At 59.0% G+C, this 23,914-nt stretch overlaps 1 protein-coding gene across 3 annotated transcripts; it reads right to left on the reverse strand.

Moving 5' to 3' along the window:
• Window positions 1-816: 816 nt before the first annotated feature.
• KCNC4 (potassium voltage-gated channel subfamily C member 4) lies at window positions 817-22,728 on the reverse strand. 3 transcript variants are annotated; one of them, XM_050327116.1, is made up of 5 exons: window positions 22,406-22,728; window positions 19,824-20,570; window positions 14,574-15,510; window positions 12,887-13,072; window positions 7,370-8,055 (listed from the first exon to the last, which is right to left on the reverse strand). In XM_050327116.1, the coding sequence occupies exons 2-5, from the start codon at window positions 20,472-20,474 to the stop codon at window positions 7,919-7,921; spliced, it is 1,911 nt and encodes a 636-aa protein (XP_050183073.1). In that variant the 5' UTR covers window positions 20,475-20,570; window positions 22,406-22,728; the 3' UTR covers window positions 7,370-7,918. The 3 variants fall into 3 exon arrangements, with proteins under 3 accessions (XP_050183074.1, XP_050183073.1, XP_050183075.1); XM_050327118.1 differs by lacking the exon at window positions 22,406-22,728 and adding an exon at window positions 21,414-21,907; XM_050327117.1 differs by lacking the exons at window positions 7,370-8,055; window positions 22,406-22,728 and adding an exon at window positions 817-1,702.
• Between the last annotated feature and the right edge of the window lie 1,186 nt (window positions 22,729-23,914).

Below are 23,914 nucleotides of genomic sequence, written 5' to 3' on the forward strand. Positions count from 1 at the left end.
CCTTCCACCAGCCCAGGTTGCTCCAAGCCCTGTCCAACCTGGCCTTGGACACTTCCAGGGATGGAGCAGCCACAGCTTCTCTGGGTAACCTGTGCCAGGGTCTGCCCACCCTCACAGAGAAGAATTTCTCCCCAGTATCTAACCTGAATTTTCCCTCTTTCCATTTGAATCCATTCCCCCTTGTCCTGTCTCTCCAGTTCAGGATGAACTGTCCCCCTCCAGCTTCCCTGGAGCCCCTTCAGGTGCTGGGAAGGTGCTGTGAGGTCTCCACACAACTTTCTCCTCTCCAGGTTGAACACCCCCAGCTCTCCCAGCCTGTCTCCATTCCCTCATCGACTTCCATGGCCTTCTCTGGACTTGCTCCAACACCTCCACATCCTCCTTCAGTTGGGAGCACCAAACCTCGGCGAGTGCTCCAGGTGGGATCTCGGGAGGGCGGAGCAGAGGGGCAGAGTCCCCTCCCTCGAGGTTCTCCACTGCTGAAATCCCCATCCCTGCAGCCAGGGGGACACCCCGGGGGTCGGGACAGGGCTTCGTGGGGGGTTCAGGGAGATGGAAGCACGAAAACAGGGAGTCAGGAGGGTCCTGGAGCTGCCTCAGCTCGTGGGGGTGTTTATTGGAGCTCTGGTGCAGGTGGGTGGGACGGGCATGCGAGCAGGACAGAGGGAGGCGGGAGTATTGCCTTGGTCACAGGGACGTGGAGGGCGCTGGGCACACCCTGAGCCCGCCAGGCCAGCCGGGGTTCCCCCTCCTCGGCCACCTCTCCCTCCCCAGCCCCCTCCCTGCGGCCCAACCCACCCTCTCATCCCACCCCCCTCCCAGGGGGATCTGCCATCCAGGTGGGATCTGCCATCCCTGGGTTCCCCTCCACCCGTGGCACCCAGGATGGAGCCTTTGGCACCCCAGAGGAGGGTCCCCAGTGCCGGTGGGACGATGTGGGGGGGGTCAGAGCACGGGGGGAGCAGCTGGAGGGGCTCCAGAGGGACAAGGTGCATCCCAAAGCGTGGGAGAGGACAGGGGGTGGGAAGTGTGGGGCAGGGCTGGCAGCAGGAAGGGGAGTGGGGACACCCCCCAAATGTCCCTGCTGACCCCCCTGCCCTGTGGCACCTCTGGGTTCCCCCCAGGAACGGAGCTGGGAGCCCTGGGGAAGGAAAGCTCCGTGGGAGGGCATCCCTTGGCCTTGGGAAGGGCGTGTCCACTGGGAAAAGCATCCCTCAGCCCTGGGGTTTGGGAAGAGCAGCCCTGAGGGAATGCACGTCCCAGGTTTTTGGGGGGAAGCATCCCTGGGCTTTGGAGGGGGAAGCATCTCCCTTGGGAAGAGCTTCCCTCAGCTCTGGGGAGACCATTTCCATCGGGAAGAGCATCCCTTGGCCTCAGGCAGAGCATCCCTGGAGGAATGCACGTCCCATCCTCTGGGAGAGAATCCCTCGGGGAATTGCACATCCCAACCTTGGGAAGAGCATCCCTTGGCCTGGGGAATAGAATCCCTGGGAGAGAAAGCATCTCTTGGCCTCAGGGAGAGCATCCCTTGGGAAGAACATCCCTGAGGGAGGGTGTCCCTTGGGGAGAGCATCCCTTGGGAAGGGAATCCCTCGGGAAGGGCGTCCCTCCCCGGGGCACAGCCTGGATCCAGCGGGGGCTCAGGAGAAGGTGACCACCTCACCCTGGGCATAGCTGGCAGCGAGGGCGTCCTGGCAGGAGTCTGCAATTAAAAGACACAAATATTAAACACGTTAAGCATGGTGTTCCATCAGCCATTCGAGGAGAAACAGGGGAGGCAGAGGGACACTGAGCTTCCAGGGCACCCCGACTTTGGAGGATGGAGAGAGAACAAACAAACCAACAAAGCAACAAAAAAAAAATGGCCTTTTCCACAGGGACAAAATGCTGCTGTTCCATTCAATGAACCGGGAGAAAAGGGTTTAACAAAGCCTCAGAATGGAGCCAGAGGTGGAGACTTGGGAAATGATTCTCCAGGAGAAAGCAGACGTGGAGTCAGGGGGGGATTTTGAGGGTGAAAACGAAGAACTCAGTAAAAAATGTCATTCCCGCTGCAGCCTTGCCCTTCCAGAAAGCTGCTCCTGCCCAAAACTTCCCAAGCCATCCCCAAGCCAGATGTCCCAAAGCCAAGGCTGGTGCATTAATCCCGCAGTGTTTTTTCTCCTCTCTCTCTCCCTCTCATTTGTTATCATTGAATTAATTACCATTGATTGGAGCTCTGAGTCACCCACCGCCTCTCCCCAATGTGCCAGGGCCTGCTTTCCAGGCGAGGGGCTGTCAGGCAGGGAGACAGTGCCTGATCCACGTGATAAACCATGGAATTCTGCTCCAAACCTCCCCAATTCCGGGTTCAAACCTGCCCTCCTTCCCTGCAGACCCAACGCAGCGGCTCCAAAACTGCCCCGATCTCCCCCAAAATAAAGGTCCATGCACTGGGTGAGCAATGCCCAGGCAGGGAGGCTTTTCCAACCCCCACATCCCGCTGGAATTAGAGCCCCTGAATCCCAGATCTGGCAGGAAAGCTCCCCAACCTCCCAGGCTGCCACGACTGGGCCGGTTTGGGGACCCAACATCATCACCCCCTCACCAGCAGCGACTGGGAATCACCCCAGCCCTTGGTTCCATCAATCCTGGGAGCAGCTAAAAGCTCTTGGCAGGACTCGTGGCCTGCTGGAAAGGCTCCCCACCGGGTCGATTGATTTACCAGGGGCACAAATTCGGCTTTTAACTCCCATCTCCTCCTCCTCCTCCCCCGTTTCAAAGCCATTTGCTGGTGCGAGCTCGAGACCTGCCGCCCGCAGCCCCCCGGGGACCTGCCTTGGAAAGCAGCTGCCCAGCCTTGGGAAAAAAATTAAAAAAAAAAAGTTAGCACGACTAAAAATAACTAACAACAGCCCAGATTTTTAATTTTTTTTTCTTTTTTTTGGTCCCTCAGACAAAGCCACCACGAGAAAACCACCCCGGTGTCTCTCGGCTTGTCAGCGCCGGCTCCTTTTGCTGCACCGGTGAGTCCCAACCCTCTCTGGCCATCACAGCCCCTTCCTCGAGGCTTTTTTTTGGGGTGCAGGTCTGCCCCCCAGCATCAGTGTGGGGGGGCTGCCCTGGCTTTGCACATCCCAGCTCCAAAACTCCCCTCGGGTTTGCTGTGCTGCTACCAAGGCAGTCCCCGTTTCCCCCCCAAAATTCCAGGGATGGTGAATTCCCACAGTCCCACCATGAGCATCTCCCCAAACACCTTTAAGTGCTGCCAGCACCCAGCTGGGCCAGCACAATGTCTGGGCAGGTCCTGCAGGAACTCTGAGGAGAAGAACTTGGGGTTTGGTGGGACAGAAAACCCAAGAGGCCCCGGCCACGTGTGCTGGGCCCCCAAACCCCCCTGCCCTGGGCTGATCCCACAGCAGGGACAGCAGGACAGGGGGGAATTCTGCCCCTCTGCCCCCTCAGGTGAGACCCCCCTGCAGAGCTGCCCCAGCCCTGGGAACAGCAACAGGAGGATGTGGAGCTGCTGGAGAGAGCCCAGAGGAGGCCCCAGAGATGCTCCAAGGCTGGAGCCCCTCTGCTCTGGAGCCAGGCTGGGAGAGCTGGGGGGGTTCATCCGGAGAAGAGAAGGCTCCAGGGAGACCTTGGAGCCCTTTCCAGGGCCTAAAGGGGCTCCAGGAGAGCTGGAGAGGGGTTGGGGACCAGGGATGGAGGGACAGGACATGGGGAATGGTTCCCACTGCCAGAGGGCAGGGAGAGATGGGAGATTGGGAAGGAATTCCTTCCTGTGGGGGTACTGAGGGACTGGGGTAGAATTCCCAGAGAAGCTGTGGCTGCCCCATCCCTGGAAGTGCCCAAGGCCAGATTGGATGGGGTTTGGAGCAACCTGGGCTAGTGGAAGGTGTCCCTGCCCGTGGCAGGGGATGGGACAGGATGAGCTTTCGAGTCCCTTCCAGCCCAACCCATTCCCTGGCTCTGTGATTATTTTTTCCCCAGCACCAGGACTCGATTCCCTGCCCCAGCCCATCCCACACACAGGAGGAAGAGCGTGACCCCCTCCCCAGCAATTTACAAAATGCTTTCTGCTCCTGCATTTGCCTTTCCTGTGGGAAAAGCGTAAGGATCAAGTGCCCGGGGTGGAGGTGAGGAAGTAACAGACTGGGAGCTGGGAGGCTCCTATTTATAAGCTCAACTGCATCTTATTTTGCATCTGCCTCTGCTCTCTCCCTGTTCCTCCTCAGCACGGGCAAACCATGGGGTTGCTGTTTTATTTTTCTATTTTTCCTTTATTGTCATCAAAACGAGCGCTGAGGATTTTTTTTTTTTTTTTTTTCTTTTTTTTTTTTTTTTTTTTTTTTTTTTTCCTGGCAGTGCTGGGGGGAAGCCAGGAACAGGCTCCTTCTGGGCAGAGCAATTACTCTCTTGACATCTTCACCTCCCTCCCGGCTGCCTGACAGGCCTTTCTATTTTCTCAGCTCTTTCAGGCATCTCCCAAGAAACAGAGCAGTTGTTGCAACAATAAAAAAATTAATACTTTGCACGCAACCCCGGCGTTCTGGTGCAGCCTCCGTGCAGTGCTGGGCTCTGAGCCTTCCAGGAGGAGAAGAGAAGGAAAAGCTGACGCTGGAAAAGGGAGGAATTGCCCCCCAAACGCCTCTCCCTGGATCCAAAGGCTGCTCTGGTTTTGCTCCCTGTGGTGCTTTTGGCTGTAGGGGTTGGTCCTTGTCCCAGAGGGCTGGGCTGTGTTCCAGGGTGGGTGGGCACAGAGTGGGGTGAGGGCTCCAACAACACCAGGACAGTCCCAGGGATGTTGTGCAGCCTCCCTGGAAGTGTCCAAGGCCAGCTTGGATGGGGCTTGGAGCAACCTGGGCTCGTAGGAGGTGTCCCTGCCCGTGGAACTGGGTGGGATTTAAGGTCCCTTCCAACCCAAACGTTCCACAGTTCCATGATTTCTGCTCCCATTCCTTCTGCTGGGCATCACCTGTATCTGCAGCCACAATGGGGAGAGGGACAAGGGGCACTAAAGCTCCACTACCCACAGGTAAGGGACACAACCCCCTCAATCCCAGCATCCTGCTGGGAACAGGACCCAGCAGAGTCCCCCCCATCCCATGGGAACCTCTCCTGTCCACACTGGGATGCCCTGACGGTCCCTGCACATCCCCTTGTGTGGTTGTTTATTTTTTTTAATGCCATTTTAGGACTTGGGCAGAGGCAGCCCTGGATTTAATCCTGTGGATTTATTCGGTTCCTCGGGAATAAATCCAAGAACCCTCCTTTTTCTGGGCTGGAACGTGAGCTCCTTCCAGATCCCTAAACACAGATAAGCTCTGGGAGGATATTCAGGGGAAGTATCAGATATTCCTGCTCTATTCTTATCCTGTTCTCCAGGCAGCCAATTTTGGCCACTGTTTGAGATAAAACCCTGGGCTCCAGAGAGATTTCCAGGTCTGCTCTGATCCACTACAGCTCCTCTTCCCCCCCACGGGATCAAGCCCTGCTCAACTCCCTCCCCCTCCTCCAAAAACCAACCCAGACCCCTCTTAAAAAACCCCAACAAGCTGCTTTCTGCAGCCCCCAAATCAGAAGGAGGTGGGGAGGGAGAGGGAGAAGATGCAAAGGGTTTCTCAGCAGTTTGGTGCCTCCCACTGAAATCCCTCCGTCTCCCTTTCGGGGTTTGGTTGTTTTAGAGGAGCTTTTTTGCACATTAGTCATCCCCTCTCCCGAGTTGCATAACGGCACAAGCTAAAAATTGCAGCCTGTGGCAGCTCCTGCCCAGCCCTCCCTGCTCCGGTGGGGAGCAGATTTTTGGGGGTGGGGGGGGGTGTCCACTGAAGGTTTTCCACCCCAGACAACGAACCCTGCTGTGGGGAGAGGGTGGGATCTCCTGGGATCTGCTCTGGGGTCGACCCTCTGCTTAAAACCCCGAAGTCTGAGGCGTCTTGGTCTGGGGTTTCGTGGCTGGCTCGTCCCCAAAGTCAGGGCGTGACCTTGATAAATCATTTACGGCCCAGGGGCCACTGAAATCACCTTCCCTCTCACAGGGGGTGGGGATATTCCAGCTCCTCCTGCTTCCAGAGGGGAGGATGAGACGCGGCTTGAGCCACCAGACTTGTCCAGTTCGTGGATTTTTGGGTGATTCACGGACCTGCCCGGTTGCTCCTGTGGGAAAGCACCTCAATCACAGAAATCCAAGGAATGCAGCTCCACCACCAGCACTGCCAGCAGGGCGTGAATCACCAGCACAGGGGTCAGGAACCACTACAGGCCATCCTGGGCAGAGGATGGATGCAGCTCATCCCGATTTCTCCCCCCAGATCCCCAGAAATTCCAGCTCTGGCACGGGATCTCTGCGGGGCCCAGCTCCTGCCATCCAGCCCCAGGATCCAGCTCGTGGCAACCCACACTTTTTTCCACCTCTTTTCTGCTTCCCTTCCACTCTCCCAGGGCTGGGATAGGGCAGGGGGGGAAGAAAAACAAAATAAAGGAGAAAGGGTTCTTGTTGGCCCCGTGTAGGACTCAAAGGGGGGTTGTTTTACAGGTTGAAGTGGCTCCTCCTGGCAGCTCCTTCTCTACAACTGAGGGGAAACTGAGGCACAGGGAGCCTTGGGATGGAGCAGGAGGGTCCTGGCTGTGGGAAGTGCCAAAATCCACCCCAGCTCCTTCAGGGTGTGGAATTACAGAGTCGTTAAGGTTTGGAAAAGACCTCCAAGATGCCCAAATCCAACCTTTGCCCAGCGCTGCCTCCCAGGGATCCTCAGGGTGAGCAAAGAGATCGAGAGAGCAGCGGGGTGGGGTTCAAGAGCGGGGCTGCACCCCAAAAATCATCCCCCTGCAGCCCTCCCAAAACCCACCTGCCCCCAGGGAGGCTGAGCTGGGGTAACAGGGCAAGAAATGAGCCAGAAATCAGGGACTGAAGGGTTGGTTTGAGGTCCAGAAGACACCTGAGATCACCCCAAATCACCCCAAAAAAACTAATATACACCAGCAAAAGCAGAGCAACAGAGGGGTTGGCGCTCCAGCCTCCTCCTCCCTGGGCATGGGGGATCCCATTCCCATGGGAATGCTCCTCCCCACCACCCTGTGTCCATCTCCAAAAAGGGATTTATCCCCCCCCCTTTCCACTCAGGCATCATTTTGCCCCAAATCCCATCCTGGCTATTCAGCTCCAGCAGCAGCTTTCCCAGGGCCCCTCGTTCCTCTTCCCACCACCTCCCAGCTCTTCCTGGGAACATCCCTACCTCTTATCCCAACTTCTCCCAGGGCCCCCTCAGCCCCCACAGGACCCCTAGGGCCATTTTCCAAGGCTGGCTGGAGAACCAGGCACAATGTGGGAAAGAACAAGTGTGATTTAGGCAGAAAAAAAGGCACAAAATGAGAGGGGAAGCACTGCTGGGCAGGGAATAGAGGTTTATTCATCTGTTGCCTCCAGAAACTTGAGGCTGCTTTTAAAGTAAAATAAAATAAAATAAAATAAAATAAAAAAATAGAAAAGAAAACCAACAGAACAGAACCTGGAATTATATGAACTCAGCCATTTCCAGCACAATGAGATATAATTTCATAAGTCAACGTGTCCTTCTTTGTGTCTCCATCGCCCTTTAGCCCGAGTGCCACCGGCCCGTGGGAGGGAGGGCAGGGAATCACGAGGGGTTTGGCCTGGTTTATTTGGGATTAGTAATGTTTTAACGAGGGGAAAATTGCCCCAATCCCACTCCGGGGGCCGTCCTGCCAGTGGAGACGTCACAGCTCCCGCAGAGCGGGGCAGGGGGAGCTGGAGGGGATCAGCACCAGCTTCTCGTGGGGTGGGGAGTGGAGGTGGAGATGTCCCAGCTGGAACTCGCCTGGAAACTTTGGAGACACGGAATCGTTGGGAAGGGGAGAGGGCGGAGCGACGCGACACAGAGCGGGGTCCGGGAGGTTTTTGTTGGTTTTTTTTTTAGAGGATGGAAGGGACGGGAGAGCAGGGGCTCTGCAGAGCACAGGGAGAGCTGCAGCGGGACGGGAGCGGGGCCAAGCCCCCCGTGGATCCTGCCACACCAGCTATGCTGCTCAGGCTCCGGGATTTTCCATAGCCTTGGTGGAGAAAACAACACAGGTTAGAGCCGAGCAGCCCCGTTCCCAAGGCTCGGAAAGCTGGGAGCGCCAGTGGGGGGGAGGGAGCGTCGCCAGCCCCAAATCCCGATCGATCAACCCCCTAAAAAAAATCCGGGGAGATCCTCCAGGTCCTTCCCCCTCCCTTCGCAGAGAAGCAGCACTGGCCAAATCCAGGAGTTCTGGGAGTCGTCAATCCTGGGAGACCAAATCGCTCCTGGGGTGTTGGATTTTACTTCCCGATTTTTTTTTTCTGGATGAGGAATGAAACTGGGGGGATTTCGTGGGCTAAAGCAGGCAGGGAGAAACGGCAGAACTCAAACAAAGATGGGATTTAGAAGGAGTTGTTCCCGCGGCTCCGGGTTTTAAACCCCAAGCTGCTGCTGACACCTTCCTGCGTGGAAAGGAGCGGGTAGCTGTGCTCGTTATTTTTCCGTAAGAAATTGCATTGAAGTGCAAATATTTATATTTCTTTAAGCACGGGAACCCTTCACACTCCTCCCAAAGAGCCAGGAATTGCTCCAGCTTTTATTGGAAAAGCAAACAGCCAGAAGAAACGCTCTCACGGGTCAAAAGCCGCTTTTCCTGCTGGAAAGGCGCTAAGTATTCGCCCTGAAAATTGCATTTTTGGGTCCAACCTGCGGCACTGTTGAAGATGAATCTGATCCCTGGCTCTGCTGCCAAAACGTGGAAAATTAATGATGCTCCCGGCCATGTCCCTGCGCCTGCATCCTCCCGGGTGAGCAAAGCCCAGCCCAGCCTGAGCTTTTCCCGAGCACCAGCAGGATCCAGGGAGAGCGGGAGTGGGGGTGACAGTGTGTGTACAGGGCGGGTGGGAGCGGCTCCTGACAGCACAAAAACAGGGTGATGGATGGCCCCAGGGGCAGTGCCAAGCTTGGAATCCCTCCCTGTGCCCCCCTCCCCGGGGTGTTCCTGGGGCGTTTTGGGTTCTGCTGCTTTGGGCCAGGCTGGTTTTAGGGTTTTAGGCTCAAATCAGGAATTAACGATCACAGCATCAACCCCCCCCCACCCCGAGGAGGATGCTGAGACAAAGCATCGCCTGCCAAAGGCTCCAGAGCACTTTAACCCTGATTTTTATCCCCTTTTGATACTTTTTTTCACCCTAATCATTTCTCATCTCCAGCACTCGGCGGGGAGGACGAGGATTCTTCAACCCCTTCCCACCTCTCAGCCCCCTGAGGAGCTCCTCGTTTTTCGGGCAGAGGAAGGCCCAGGGGCCAGGGGGACAAACCTGTTGCTGACTCCAGCAAAGCTTTCCCAGTCTCTGCAGTGGAAGCAGGACCAGAATCAGCCCCCGAGGACAGGAGCAATTTCCTGATTTACTTTCTGGCTTGGATCCACCCGGAGAGAGGGGAGGGAACGAGCACAGCCCTGAGCAGGGAGGCTGAGGGAGGAGCTGGGGATGTTTCTCACCTACAGCAGCTGCAAAGACCCTCCTGTTCTCCCCCAATACCCCCCAAAAAACCTGCATTAGGCTCGTCCTTTCTCAGCCCTTGCTCTTTTCCTGGGAGAGCTGTGGCTCTCCGGGGAGCTCACGTGTTTCCCTGAGCCGTGTGTGTGTGTGGGAAGCAATCCTGCTGGGATCCAACAGTCCCTGAAAGCTTGGGATAACCCTGGATCCAGCACCCAAACAGCACCAGTTCGGCAGGAGGAGCTACGGGGTCGAGGCTTGCTGGGAGCCCCCGTGGTGACCCGAGTTTGTAGGGAGGGTCTTTGCCCTCTTGCTCCCTTCCCTGAATAAAAAAAGGATGGAAAAGAGGAACAGGAATAGGGCCAAAATCACACTGCAACACCACAGTTTGGGGCAGCACCTCACAGAGATGTTGGATTCCCCCAGGGACCCTCTGCAGCTCCAAGGACAAACCTTCCCCCAGCCCAATCTCCAATCTCTCCATCAGTTTATTCCCAAGCCCCACTCGCAGCAGCACCTGGGAAGGAGCTCAGGGCTCCATCCCTCAAGTCCATCGTGGTTTTCCACCAAGCCCAGGGCCAGGAGGAGCCACGAAGCACCAGTTGTGTTCTGCTGATTGCCAGTTCATTAACAGAGTTCATTAACAGAGCCAGAATTCCTGGTGACTCCACCTGAGGTGGCTGGAATTGCTTTACAAACGAGTTTGCTGCCTATAAAGAGAGTGGGGGGACACCGTGTGACCCCAGGGGGACCTCCCAGGCTGGGCTTCCCACAGGAAACACCCAGTTCCCAGTGCTGATGGGACAGTTCCCAGTGGGAGCGGATGGGACAGGGTGAAGAGGGAGGCAGCGGTGCCCGGGAATGCCTGAGCTTGTTCCTAACACAGCCTCTGGCATGGGCTGGTCCTCCCTCCCCCAGCCAGGCACTGCCAGTGGAAGCTCCTGGGAGCATCCCCAGGTCATGGCCCTGCCCTGACAGCAAGAGAAAAGGCAGAAAAATCAGCTGCACGACGCTCTGGGCTTGGCCACGGAGCCAAAAGCCACGTCAAGGTGCTGGTAAAGGGGGTGGAGTGATTTAAAGGACACGTGGATGTGGCACTTGGGGACAGGGGCAGTGCTGGAGGAACGATGGGACTCGACCTCAGGGCTCTTTTCCAAACTGAACGATCCCGGTGATTCCATCACAGCCCATCCCTCTGGCACTGGGGGTGCTGGGCTCTTCCTGCCTCCCTATCCCTGCATCCAAACCGAGGACAAGGCTCACATTCCCAAACAACCTCATGGCTGAGCCCAGCAGGACACGTTTTTGGGAACTGCTGGAGGGAGATCAGGGCTCTGAAACCTTCCCTGGCAGCAAGGGAGCAAAGGGACACCACTGGAAGCATCCACAGGGGCAGGAAACACATTCCACGTGGGAATCCACAGCAACCCAGCTCTGTGTCCCCCAGGTCCAAGGGGCTGTGGGCAGGGACAACTCTTCCCTTTGAGCTGCCCCAACAGGACCAACCACTGGAACTGGGCTTGATCCACCATAAACACCAGGATCTGCAGCTTCTCCCTGCACCAGCCCCACCTCCTGCTTTCCACAGCTTGCACAGACACCAGTACCTGTCCCAGGATCTGACAGATGGCCATCGGCGAGCCGGGCTCAGAACCAAGCTCATCTCAATTTGCAGAGCTGCCAAGAACCCAGGACCAGAACAAACAGCCTCAGCAGGAGATAAATCAGCACCAAGGGAAGAGGAGCCTCTGCAGATCCCAGGGGCTCCTGGCTGGAGGCTGCTGTGCCCCCTGCTCACCTCTGATCTCAGGAGCATCCCCTCCTGGGACAGAATTCCCACCCATCCCACCAGCAGGGCCCGGGGTACTGAGGTTGCCTCTTCCCTAAAAAAGGTCTCAAGCAGCTCTGAAGCCCCCCTGGATCCACCTTTCTCCGGGTGCAACGCCCTTTCAGCAACGTGGGGGTAAATGAACCTCTGTTTTCAGTTGTAAAAATCACTGGTGTTTTTAGGGAAGACACCAGAACACCCCAAAAACCATCCCCAAAGTGCCCTCTCTGGCAGACGCGAGGAGGGAAAACCTCCTGGTCTCCTGGAACCTGGAAATTTGGGATCTGGGAGAAGGGAAAGCAGCTCTGGATCCTCAGCTCTTCGAGCTCCTCCAGGCTCCAGTGGGACCAGGTTCAAATGCCTCAGCTGAGGAGATGCCCAACTCCAGCATTTTCCCAGGATGAAGGTCAGCACTGGCTTTCATCCCTCTCCTTCATCCCTTCCAGCCTCCCCCTCCCAGTCTGGAGCAGGACTGGAGCTCCCCCTCACATCTTCCCATTAACAGAAAAGAGACCAAATTCCCAGGAAAAGGGAAAAAAAACACCATGAAGCATTCCAAGCAAATATTTGAGGGTATTTGCCCAAAGAGGAGCAAAGCTTTTCATTTCCCCTCTTCCCTACGGATGAGCTGGAATGCCAGAGGGAATCCTTGATTTCCCAGGAGGGAACAACCAATTTGCTTTTACTGCTGTTGGTAAGTGTGATTGCTCCCAAAACGCCCATCCCTGCACTCCAAGCCCATCCAGTCTCTACCATCCCAACCAGTTCCACACCAGCAACGCATCCCTGAGGGTGCAGCTGGGTTTGGTGGCACTGGATTTTCCCCCATGGGGGGGGCTGAGCTGGTGGGAGAGGGGCAGAGAGGGCCAGGACCGAAGGGGGCTTTGTTTCATCACAGCAGGAAGAGTTCTGTGTTTTCCTGACTCGTCTCCCCCTCAGTTTCCCCATGGAAAAACCTCAACACTTCAGCACAGCTCCCTTTTCCAAACCCAGAGGAGCCTTCCTGGCAGCCCAGAGCTCCTGGCAAGGCAGCACTTGACACATCACAGCTCCCCACGCTCGAACCCACCCAAAGCCGGTGAGGGGAGGGAGGGGGGGGGAGAGGAAAGGAAAACGTGGGGATTTCTTTCCCTGCTGAAAACCTTCTGGTCACCTCCAGCCACAACCTCACCACGTGCCCAGGAGAGATGTCCCTCTCACAACCCCCTCAGATGGACAATTGAAGCCCAGGGAGAAGAGTTGGAGGGGCAGAAGTTGAAGCACTGGGGGGGTGAAGGGACAGAGCTGTCCCCACGCAGGGCAGTGCCACCAGCAACGGGGTCACAGACCCCAAACAGGGGCTGCCAGTGGGAGAAGAGAACAAAAAGGGTGCAGCCAGCACAGAGAGATGTGGTGGATGGTGATGAAGCAGATGGAGAGGCAGGAGGACATGGATTTGGGGAGCAGAGAAGAGCCGGGGGGAGCGGATGGAGATGAACCCCTGCCTGGGACCCACAACAAACCTCCAGCTCCCTCCCCCGCCTCCCCCTGCCAGCTCGCACCTCCAGCCCTACCTTTCTGGATGCCTCCATCAGCAGTGCAGGAGAAGTCCCCCGTGGCCAGCAGGAAGCAGGTGGAGGATTTCTTGCTCCTGTCCCGGGTGCTGGAGCGGCGCACGGGCCGCTTCTCCTCGTCCGGCGGCGACAGCGGCTGCTCCTCGTCCGACAGCACCACGTTGGCCTCCCCGTTCTGCTTGGAGTCTGCAGGGAGGTGGCAGAGACCCATCAGCAGCTGAGAGACCCCCAGGACCAGGTGCTTGTGGTGGCCAGAAGGGTTTGGTCAGGCCATTCAAGGCAGCAGATGAAACCAGGCTGTAGACAGTCCAGGCAAAAACCCACCGATTCAGGGACAATCCCAGCCTGGACACGTTAATTTGGAGTAACCAGGGGAGCAGGACGATCTCAGGCTTGATTCCAAGCAGCAAAGAGCAGCTCTGGCCCTGCTGAGGGGTTATAAACCCCTGGGTCTTCGAGATCCATCCACCTGATTGGTGGGAATTAGCTCTCCAAAAATTCTTACCGCTGAGGAACTGGCTGCTCGGGGTGGTGGGAAGTGTTAATTTATGTCACCTGACTGCCCTGGTCCCTTGGTTGAGAGGAGGCTCTGCCAGGTGAGGGTCTGGCCTGAGCTCCTGGGGGGTGTTGGGCTGAAGGGATGGGGTTGACCAGCTCTTACAGAGCTCCTGCTCCCACAGAGCTCCTGCTCCCCACTGCCAGGGCTCCCCAGGGCACACAGGGTGTGCAGGCACGTGGAAAAGGGAGATTTGTAAAGAAAAAAAGGCTCTTTGGGGGCATTCAGAGCTGCCTGTGTCCCCACAGCTGAAGGACACACGTTCCAGGTGTGTCCTCAGGGCTCAGGGCTGACCTCGGGGGCATCGTGTTGGTGCAGGACACGACCCTGCCATGGTCCCTCCTGTTCCAACCATTCCAGAGGTGCCACTGGCAGCAAACCAGGAGGAAAAGGGCAGAGCAGCCACCATGGACAGTGGTGACAGGGGGACAGGGCTCTCAGAGACTCCCAGGCTGAGCCCAGGGGGTGGTGGCACCAACAGCTGCCCACAGCTGGAAACCATGCCCTGTCCCGACCCAAAGGAAGGACTGGCCAAACCCCAAACCGCAGGATGGGAGCAAACAACAAACCTGCAGGGGCTGGTTTAGCTCAGGATTTGGAGCAGCCAATGCAGAAAATGAATGGGGAGGTTTGGGGTCAGGCCTCAGGGAACATCCATGGATTTATCCTTTTTGATGGAAGTTTCCATGATTTATGGTGGGAGGAAGCAAAGGAAAATCTCTCCCAAGATAGATTGAGATCAGGCTCAGGTGGGAGTTGGGCAAGTGGCCTTCCCTCTGTCAGTGTGAGGGAGAGGTGGGCTCTGAAGGGACACCTGGAATCCCACCATGGTGAGCTGATCTACGCCCTTGGGAGAGCAGGGTATGTCCTTTGGAAGAACAGGATGTGACCTTCCCCCCCTTTCCTGGACGGGGGGATTGATCTGCAGCATCCTGGTCCACCAACAGGGCCCCCCAACACCCTCCCACCCAGAGTCCCAGCCCCTTCTACACCGAGTTCTCCCCAACCCCAGAGCTGGAGGCCCCATCCTGCACCATCCCTGGGGACTCTGGGATACAGGAGACCACAAAGATTGCCTTGGCTGCTCCTGGAGCTTCTCCCCCTCCCTGCTCCCCACCTTTGGGGTCTCACCTGACCGCTTCCGCTCAGTCACCCCCTCCTCTACTGCCAAGGGGCAGGTGTCGCTCTGGGTGCTGTTCCTGGGCGAGTTTTCCTCGGATTTGCCGTAGGTGGGGGAGTCCAGGGGGGCTGGGCGGGGTATATGCTTCTTCTTCTTCTTTGGCAGCTTCTGCTTGGCCATGGCCAGGGAATAGTACATCCCAAAGTTATTGACGATGACGGGCACGGGCATGGCGATGGTGAGCACGCCGGCCAGGGCGCACAGAGCCCCCACCACCATCCCCGACCAGGTCTTGGGGTACATGTCCCCGTAACCCAGCGTGGTCATGGTGACCACGGCCCACCAGAACCCGATGGGGATGTTCTTGAAGTGGGTGTGGTCGCTGCCGGTGGGGTCGGACGTCTTGGCGCCGATGCGCTCGGCGTAGTAGATCATGGTGGCGAAGATCAGCACCCCCAGGGCCAGGAAGATGATGAGCAGCAGGAACTCGTTGGTGCTGGCGCGCAGGGTGTGGCCCAGCACGCGCAGCCCCACGAAGTGCCGCGTCAGCTTGAAGATGCGCAGGATGCGCACGAAGCGCACCACCCGCAGGAAGCCCAGCACGTCCCGGGCCGCTTTGGAGGACAGGCCGCTGAGCCCCACCTCCAGGTAGAAGGGCAGGATGGCCACGAAGTCAATGATGTTGAGCAGGTTTTTGACGAAGAGGAGCTTGTCCGGGCAGCAGACGACGCGCACCAGGAACTCGAGGGTGAACCACAGGACACAGACGCCCTCGATGTAGGTGAGGATGGGCTCCGTCTCCACCTTGCGCGTCAGCAGCACCGTCGTGGTGTTGCCGACCACCAGGGTCTCCGTCACGTTGACGTCGATGTTGAAGGCCTCGTGCGTCTCCAGGCAGAAGGTCGTGATGGAGACCAGGATGAAGAAGAGCGAGGCGAAGGCGACCACCTGGGAAAGCGGGAATCGCACGGGCCGTGAGTGCTGTGGGGCAGCCTGTCCTCTCCGGGGGGAGGCTCCTCGTCCAGGAGCTGCCACCAAGGGCAAGGGGGCAGAGCAGGGAAGGGTCCCTGGGCCTGTCCTGTGAGTTGGCAGCCACCCTCAGTGCCTGGGGCCGGAACCTTTCTCCAAGGGCTGCCATCTGCCCGTGGGGAGGTGAGCTGGGCTCCAGCTGTGGCTGGAGATGTGCCAGAAATGACAGTGAGGGGGGTGAAGTGAGACCTGGAACAGCCTTGGATTAGAGGGAGACTCCACTAGGAACAGATGAGAAATCTGAGAATTCAGTTCTTAAATTTTAAGAGGACAAAATCCACCACGTGCATCCCAAACCACACCAGACGGGAGGTTCCCATCACCGTTCACGACTGCGAGGTTTGGGGTCTGGATGTGTCAGAGATGTCCTTTCACCCCCCTCCCTGCTCCCTGAGGGTCCCTGGTGGATGATGGGCCCACAAAAGGTCCCAGGAATGACAGGGCAGGACAAGGGGAGGAGCAGGCAGAGCTGAGGCCTGGGCCTGGTGACACCCAGCTGATTCCCACTTGTCCCCTCTGGCAGACCAGAGAGACCTTTGTCCCCTCCATGCCACCTCCTCCTCGTGGATATCAGCGAGGAGGGGGGGGAAGACTAGAGGCTGTGTCAGAAAGAACCACCTTGTGGTGCCCCATCAATCCTGCTCAGCCCCCTCCTGGCAGGATGAGCTCAGGATGAGTCCTTTTCCCAGAGAATCTGTTTCCAAGAGCCCCCAGGAAAAAAAAAAAAAGAAAAAAAAAAAAAAAAAAAAAGAAAGAAAGAGCCTCTGAGAAGAAAAGCTCCTCCAGCACAAAACCACAGCGGGTTCTGCTCCCTGGGGGCAGATCAGATCCTACTGCAGCCCCTTTGCACCGAGCAGGATGAGACCATCCGTGTCCAACCCACCCCAGTGGCTGCGGAGGGAAGAGCTGCTCCAGGAGCTGCTCCAGGAGGCAGCCCCGGCCCTTGGCTGGAGTGAATCAGCAGCACAGAGAGCCTGAGTCACGCTGGAATAAAACCCAACCTCCCACTGGAAGGCCAGAGCCTGCCAGGAGCATCCCCGAGGGGTGTCCTCCCTCAGGGGGAAACCCTGGGGAGGGTGGGGGGGACAGCACAGAGAGTGTCAGCCCTCCCAGGGTTTGGTGGGAAGGTTAAACTGGGCATTCATGGCTGGAGAAAGCTCTGGAAGGTGATTCTCCCACCGGCTCAGGGATGGGGTGAGATGCTCCTCACCCCTTAACCAGACCCCGCTGGGTCACACGGGGCTCTGCAGGCTGATGAGCCACGTGCAGTTTGGGGAGCAAATCCGGCAAAAAGTGGGATCTGGAGGCCAGTTTGGCCAGACAAGTGTCCCTGCACAGCAGTGGCCCAGCCAAAATAATCTGCTGGCGGCTGACTCATGTTCCTGAGCTTCCCTGTGTGGGGAATCTTGGGAAAACCTCAGGAGTAAAAACTTGGACTCGAAGCAAAGCAGGAAAAAACATAGAAGTCCAAGGAAGGGGGGTGAGACCCTGTGAAAACTCGGGTAATGAAGCAGCTCTGCTGTGTGAGGGTGAGGTGGACCTGATTTAGCTGCAGGAGCAAAAACAAAGTCTAAAAATAGGAGAGTCGGGTTCACAGCCAGTGCAAACCATCGTGTGTGTGTGTCCCCCAGACCAACAGTGCTGCTCCAGCTTTGTGTCTGACCCAAGATGTCTCACTCAGTCTCTGCTCAGAAGTCAAGTTCTTTTCCAGAATGCCTTTAAAATAAAAGCAAATCTAATGTATTCACCCAGTGCCACCAATGCACACCAGAGCTCCCTCAAACAAGTCCTCCAGAACCTGTTGACGACCTACATGATCTCATCCCGCACTCAACAGCTTGAGATGGGTGTTCCCAAAAAAAATCCATGGTCCTACAGGGGCTCTCCAGCCTGGCAGTGCCCATGGAAGCAAGGCCAGGGTTCCCCAAATCGGGAAAAATAATGAGGAGCTCCACGGAGGAGGAATTTGGAAGTAGAGGTGAAATCCCAGCCAGGGCAGTTTCCCACGGGGAGGAAGAGTGTTAAACTCCAGCTGGGACAGCAGCTGCACCAGGAAGCAAATTCCCTGGGAGCAGAGTGGGCTGAGGAGCCAGGAATCCCATCAATGGGACACGGAAAAGGGGCTAAAAACTTTTAGGGGAGGGATTTCTGACGGTGCAGCTGCCAGCTCAGGAGGAGAAGGGCTGGAGGGAGGGAAAGATGGAAAGAGCCGGGAGCCAACTGAGTCAGGGCCCGAGGGGCTGCTCCATGGGGAGGAGAAATTCAGCTCCTGGGACTCTCAGCCACAGCTGAGGGTTTGCATGGACACCTTGGGATTGCTGCTTCCCAAGGTTTGGCAAAATGCACCAGGACCGGCTGCTCTGGAGCCTTCCCTGCCACCAGCATCACCCCTTTGGCTCTGGAAAGGAAGGGGCCAAATCCTGACCACCCCCAAAACCTCACCCCCTCCCTGAAATGGGGCAGTGTTAAAGGAATCCCCACCCCCACAAACCTCCCCAGCCCGAAACACGAGGGCAGCACCGTGAGTGTTGCACCCACAGAGATGCTCGTGGGCCCCAGAGCATCCCAGCGCTCAAGGGTCGCTCCAAACTGGGAACACTGGGCAGGTGGCACTCACTGGGGGTTGGTTCCACTGCTCTGTGGCTCGGATTTCCCTTTCTCCCAAGCCACACCGGTGTTTTTCCCAGTGGGGACCTGGAAAAGTGGCCGTTCCCTGGCTCTGTTGAGCCTTTGGCACAGACCGGCAAGAAAGGAGCAGGGAGCTCCCAGTACAAACCAGTCCCGCTCCAACCCCAGCCAGGGCTCCATCACAACCACCTCTGCTCCCACCAACACATTCCTCCTGCTCTAAAGCCTTTCCAGGAGCAGCTCAGCACAACAGGAAAACAGGAAACACGGGAAGAGCAGATCCAAATAACACCACCCCTCGGTTGGGGAGGGGTGTGGTGGGGGGGATGTGTTTAAGGAGTTGAATTCTTGTGCTTGGGTTTATTTTTAATTTTGTGGAGTGTTTTTATTTGGAGCTTTGCACCACTCAGCATCTCCCCGAGGTGAGGAGCCCGCAGGGACGGGCAGAGGAGCAGGTTCCCCTTTTAGAAGGAGTTCAGCCCTCGCTGCCCGAGCATCCCCTGCCTGTGTGTGCTGCACAGACCCCTCCCTGCCCACCCAACCCCTGCCCCGCGGTGCCAGGGGGTGTGAAATGCCTGCAGGATTTCTTGCCCATCCACGGGGGTTTGTTTTACACCTCTGAGTGCATCCAGAATTCCTTTGGACCCCCAAATGCCCGTCAGAGTGTGCAGGGCAGGTTTATGAGCTGGGTGTGACGGGGGATGGGACTGGGTGGGTGTGTGGGGGGGTGATGTCTGGGGATTGGGGGGCAGCGTTTTGGGCATGATCTGAGAGCAGCTGGGAGAGGAGACACGCACAGTGAGCCTGGGGATGGGCCTGGTTTGGGGGAAAACACCCCGGGCACGTCAGTGCCCATGGGGAGGGACTGTCTGCAGTGCCGGTGGGGCTGTCAGTGTGGGGTCCTGCTCTGTGTGAGCACACGGTGCTGGGGCCCTGGGGACGTGTGTGGAGGTGGGGGCTGGGGGAGGTGTGTTTTGTGTGTTAACAGCTGAGAGCCTGTGCTCTCACGTGCTGATGGGCACCGTGTCCTGATGGGCACCGTGGGTGGCATCGACATGGTGACATTGGGGGACAGGAGGGCCATGGGGTGTCCTTCGGGGCAGCTGCTGCTACAAGAGGAGCACGAGCTTCTTGAGGACAGCCACGAGGATCCCATTTGCTTGAGGACCAGCCCTGGTCCCCTCTCCACACCTTGACCACTGAAGGTGGGGTTTGGCACTGCAATGGGAGCAACCCAGTGAGAGGAACCCCAGCGCTCCACCTGTCCTGGAGCATCCTCGGCCTCTGCCAGGACTCAACCCTTCCAAGAACAATCTCTCATCTCCATGCACCCAAGAGGTGCCCAGGCAGCACCCAGGGGTGCAAAGGAGGCAGGGATTGGGTTTGCCTCCACTTTCAGCCCAGCTTCCCCAATTGTGATGCACTGGGAGGAGACTGGGAGCTGGTGGCAGACGTGTCCTGTAGGATGGGAGGAGGGGGATGGCAACGAGGGGACCCACATAAACCACAGGGAAAGCCCATCTCACCACGGGGCCAGAGAGCTGGAGACACAACCCCAGCAGGGCCCCATCCCACGCCCCCACCGGCGCGTTCCGGGATCTTACCCTGGCGGCCTTGGACGAGTAGGGATCCTCAAAGAGCGCCCACATCTTGGGCTGCCAGTTCCGACAGCAGCCGCCCCCTCCGGCGGCCCCCCCGGCCCCGGGGGGCCTGTCATCCATGCCCAGGCGCTGCAGGGCCATCTCCCTACCCCCTTCCTCTTCGGGCTCCTCTCCCCCGGCCCCTCCGCCAGGCTCGGGGCTCTCGAAGATGTCCAGGGCCTCCTCGGCGTCGCGGTGCTGCCGGTAGGTCATCCAGCAGCAGGGCTCCACGTCGGTCTCGTCGATGCCCCAGTAGGTGAGCTCCTCCTCGAAGAGGGGCCCGCAGATGTCCGCGGGGCAGTGCAGCTTGCCCGTGCGGTAGTAGTTGAGCACGTAGGAGAAGATGCCGGGGTGCCGGTCGAAAAAGAACTCGTTGCTCTTCCCGTCGAAGTCAAAGTTGCTCTGGGCGTCGGGGTCAGCCAGCCAGGCCAGGCGGGTGCCCGGCAAAGTCCGCAGGGTGCTCTTGTAGGTCTCATGCCGGGTGCCCCCCACGTTGATGGTGATCTTGTCCGACTCTTCCCCTTTGCCCATCTCTTCCTTCAGGCATGTTTTGGAGGGTGGTTTGTTCCCAGACTTGCGTCCACGGTAGGAGGAGACACACACCGAGCTGATCATAGATTTCGGTGGATGGGAGATGCACGGAACGCGCACCCTTCCTCCGGGCCAGGAGCTGGGGGTCGGCACAGGCGGGAGAAGGGGGCACGGATGGGACTGGGGAGGGGAAAAGGGGAGGCTCAGGCTTGGCTCTGGCCTCGGGGGGAACGAGCTGGAGCCGAGCCGGACACCGCTGGCTGCCGGGGGACAGCAGGGGAGGCTGCAACCTCCACCCCCTCCCAAACCACCCCCCCGAATAAAACCGCCCTAAACCGGGAGCCAGTCCAGCCCCGCCGGGCAGCAACAAGTGCGGGATGGAGAGGGCCCGGGAGGGCTGGGGGCTGCGGGCCCAGCCGGGAGGATGCTGGGGAAGGGCTGGGGGGATGCTGAGCCCCGCCGGGCGCCGTGTCCGTGTCCCCCCCCACCCCGCTCGGTACCTGCAGCGCCAGGCGCGGGGGGGGCCCCGCCGCTCGCCCCTCCCGCTCTGGCGGCTCCTCCGCCCCCCCGAGCCGGGCTCGGGGAGGGGCGGCGGCCGGGGGCAAGTCCCCGGTCTCCGGCAGGGAGAGGTGGGGATGGATGCGCCCCGCTCCCGGAGGGGCCCTGCTCACGCGTGGCCGGGCCAGGGGGCCTGTTGCTCCCGGCGCTGCCTCCGGGGCTCGGCGCGGGGAGGCGGCGGGAGCGGCTGCGGGGCTCGGCGGGGCTTTATAGGGCTGGGAGCGAGCGGCGGGGTTACGGGAGCCGGCGCCGCCTCGCCGGGGGCCGGAGACCCCCGCCCCAGCGCCCAGCCCCTCAGCCCCCATTCTCCCCCGCTGCGCCCCCGCCGCTGCCCTCCTCCCATCCCCGCATCCCTCCCTCCCCTCCATCCTCCCATCCCTCCATCCATCCCTCCATCCCCTCCACCCACCCCCAGCCCAGCCCCCGCCTCCCCGCAGGTCCCCCCGCACCCCGGGCCCCGCTCACCTCCCCGCGGGGCCCGCCGTGCCGCCGAGGGTCTCGGGGGGTCGGTGTCAGCGAGGAGTGAACCTCGGACACCCCAGCTCCGCTTCGCGCCGGAGGGGAAATGCAGCCCAGAGCTGCCTGCGGATCTGGAGCCAGCTCTTGGCAGAGGCTCCCGCAGATCCCATCCCTCCCTGGCTCTCAATCCCTCGCTCACTGAGGGGTCAGGAGACACCGACCCCGGGGCCGGTGGGTAGCTGGGGGGGCCGCAGGCAGACCTGCCCCCCCCCCTTCCCTCCCACTGCCCTCCCCGAGCATCTCTCCGCCCTGTTTCGGCTCCTGCGTGAGCGATTTCCTTTCCCCTCCACGGCCGCCGAGGCTGGGACCCGGGGCACCGACCACCCCCGAGGCTCTCCCTCTAAGCCCCCCTCCTTGGGGAGGGGTCCGACACCCCCGGGGTGCTGGTGGCGCTCCCTCCGGGCTCCTGGGGCTGCGGAGGAGCTGCGGTGCCCCAGGGGCCAAGGCTGTCACCCCGGGGAAGACCCGAGGGACTCATCCTGCCGGCGCTGTTCACTCCTGCACTGGCACTGCTGGTGCTGGTGGGAGGAGGTGTGTGGGGGTGTGCGCGAGTGGGGGTTTGGTGGTCGTGGAGGGGATCCAAGCCCAGCCACAGGCCTGTTATTGGGGTGGGGGGCTGAGCCGGAGGGGCCAGCACTTGGATGAGGGGGTCCTTGGAGCGGGGCGAGGGTTGGGCTCGTGGTTTTTGAGTGGGGGATGCTCACCCAGCATCTCTCTCTGAGCCTCCCAGCGCTGTGTGGGGCGTCCCCCCAGGTCCCCTGGTCACCCCCTGCCCGGTTTTGTCCCTTCATACGTTGCCCCCCACCCTCCATCCCGTATCCACGGGGTGTTGGGGGTGTTTGGGGCAAACGCTCCACCCAAAAAAAAAAAAAAAAAAAAACCACACAAAACAAAACCAAAAACCCCCACGGGGCACGAGAGCCACGCTCAGATCTTACCACCAAGAAAGCCCTGCTCCAAGTGTGCCTGCAACTCCAGAGCTCGCAGGGCCGGATCCCGAGCGGGTGGAGGAGGCTGGCGGAGCTCCACACCCGAAGAGCCCGGAGCGGCACCGGCGGGAGCGCCCCGGAGCCCCAGGGAAAAGCGTGCTGGAAAAATCGAGCCTTGCATCACCGGCCAGGCATCGCAGCTCAGCTCCTCGGTGGCGGCGAGGCGAGTTTGGCCGGGGAGGAAGGAGGAATGCTGCGACCTGCGGCTAATTTTTTTTTTTCTTTCTTTTTTTTTTTTTTTTTTTTTTTTTAGCCCGAGACTTTCATCCCGCCGGGGGATGAGCTCCGTGCACCCAAGCGCGGCCGTTCCCGGGGACAGGGAGGAGGTGGCCAGGCAGACAAATGGGTTGTATCTGGGGAAGGAAGAGATCTTTTAGCCCAGCAACACCCGCCCAAAGCTGTCTGCTCTCCAAATATGCCTTTGGATTTTTAATGTCCATGGGAGAAAAAAAAAAAAAAAAAGGGGAAAAAAAAAAAAGAAAAGAGAGGGAGAGAGAAAGAAATGGCAAGAGCTGGATGAATAAGGGCCTTTTTGGAGCAAGAGGGAGTTAATTCTGCAGGGACCTCCTGCAAAGGCTCAAGGCATCTCAGATAACACCCAGGACAAGGATGGAATGAAGAGCAGGACCTGGAAGACCTCAGGGAGGATCAGCTCCAGCATGGAAAGCCACACGCCTTGGGGGGGGGAGGTCCTGAGGACGTGGTGAGGGGGTCTTTGGGTCCACCCCGCTGGTCTCACCCCCTGAGCCAGCCCCACACCCCGAGCCTCGCCCGTGGTCCCTCAGGCAGGTCCCCAGAGGTGGGAGGGACCAGCACAGAGGGCCGTGGGATGCTCAGAGAGCTGAGTGACCTCACGGAGGGCTTGGGGACACGCTGGGATCCTGCCAGGTCTGCATCCACCAAGGGATGGAGGAGGAAGGTGGGGCAGGTGCACCAGCCTGGGGAGGGACAATCCTGCTTTGGTGTAGGAACAGCCAAACCAACCTCTCCGGGTCCTTCCAGCCCAGGATTCTGCTGCTGAAAGATGTGTTGGCCTCAGGAACCCCTGGGTGCTCTCAAACAATGTCTCTGCCCTCCTCCCACCGTGTTTTGGGTGGGATAGATCCGTCTCCGGTGGTGGCAGCTGTGGCTGGGGGCGCCCACAGCACCCTCTGCCCAGGGTGTGAGCCCCAAAAAGCCTCTCAGGACACTCTTGGAGGACGGTCTTCCCAAAAAAAGCTGCCACCATCCCATCCATCTCCACCACCTGCCTCTGCCAGGTGAATTTTCCCGGCTAAAATTACCCATTTTTTTCAGTTGTGCGGGTCGCACAGGCGGAGTTCGCAGCCCCATCCCCTCTGCGGCCTCTGCCTGGAACGGAGGAGCTCGCTCATCCCCTGCTTCCCAGGCAGGGAATGCTTCCCAAATCCCCGGCGAGGTCCCTGTGCCCTGTCTGACAGTGCCACCTTGTGTCCTGCG

The sequence above is a fragment of the Myiozetetes cayanensis genome, unplaced genomic scaffold (assembly GCF_022539395.1).
Source record: "Myiozetetes cayanensis isolate MyiCay16 unplaced genomic scaffold, myiCay2020 scf32, whole genome shotgun sequence".
Classification (NCBI taxonomy): domain Eukaryota; kingdom Metazoa; phylum Chordata; class Aves; order Passeriformes; family Tyrannidae; genus Myiozetetes; species Myiozetetes cayanensis.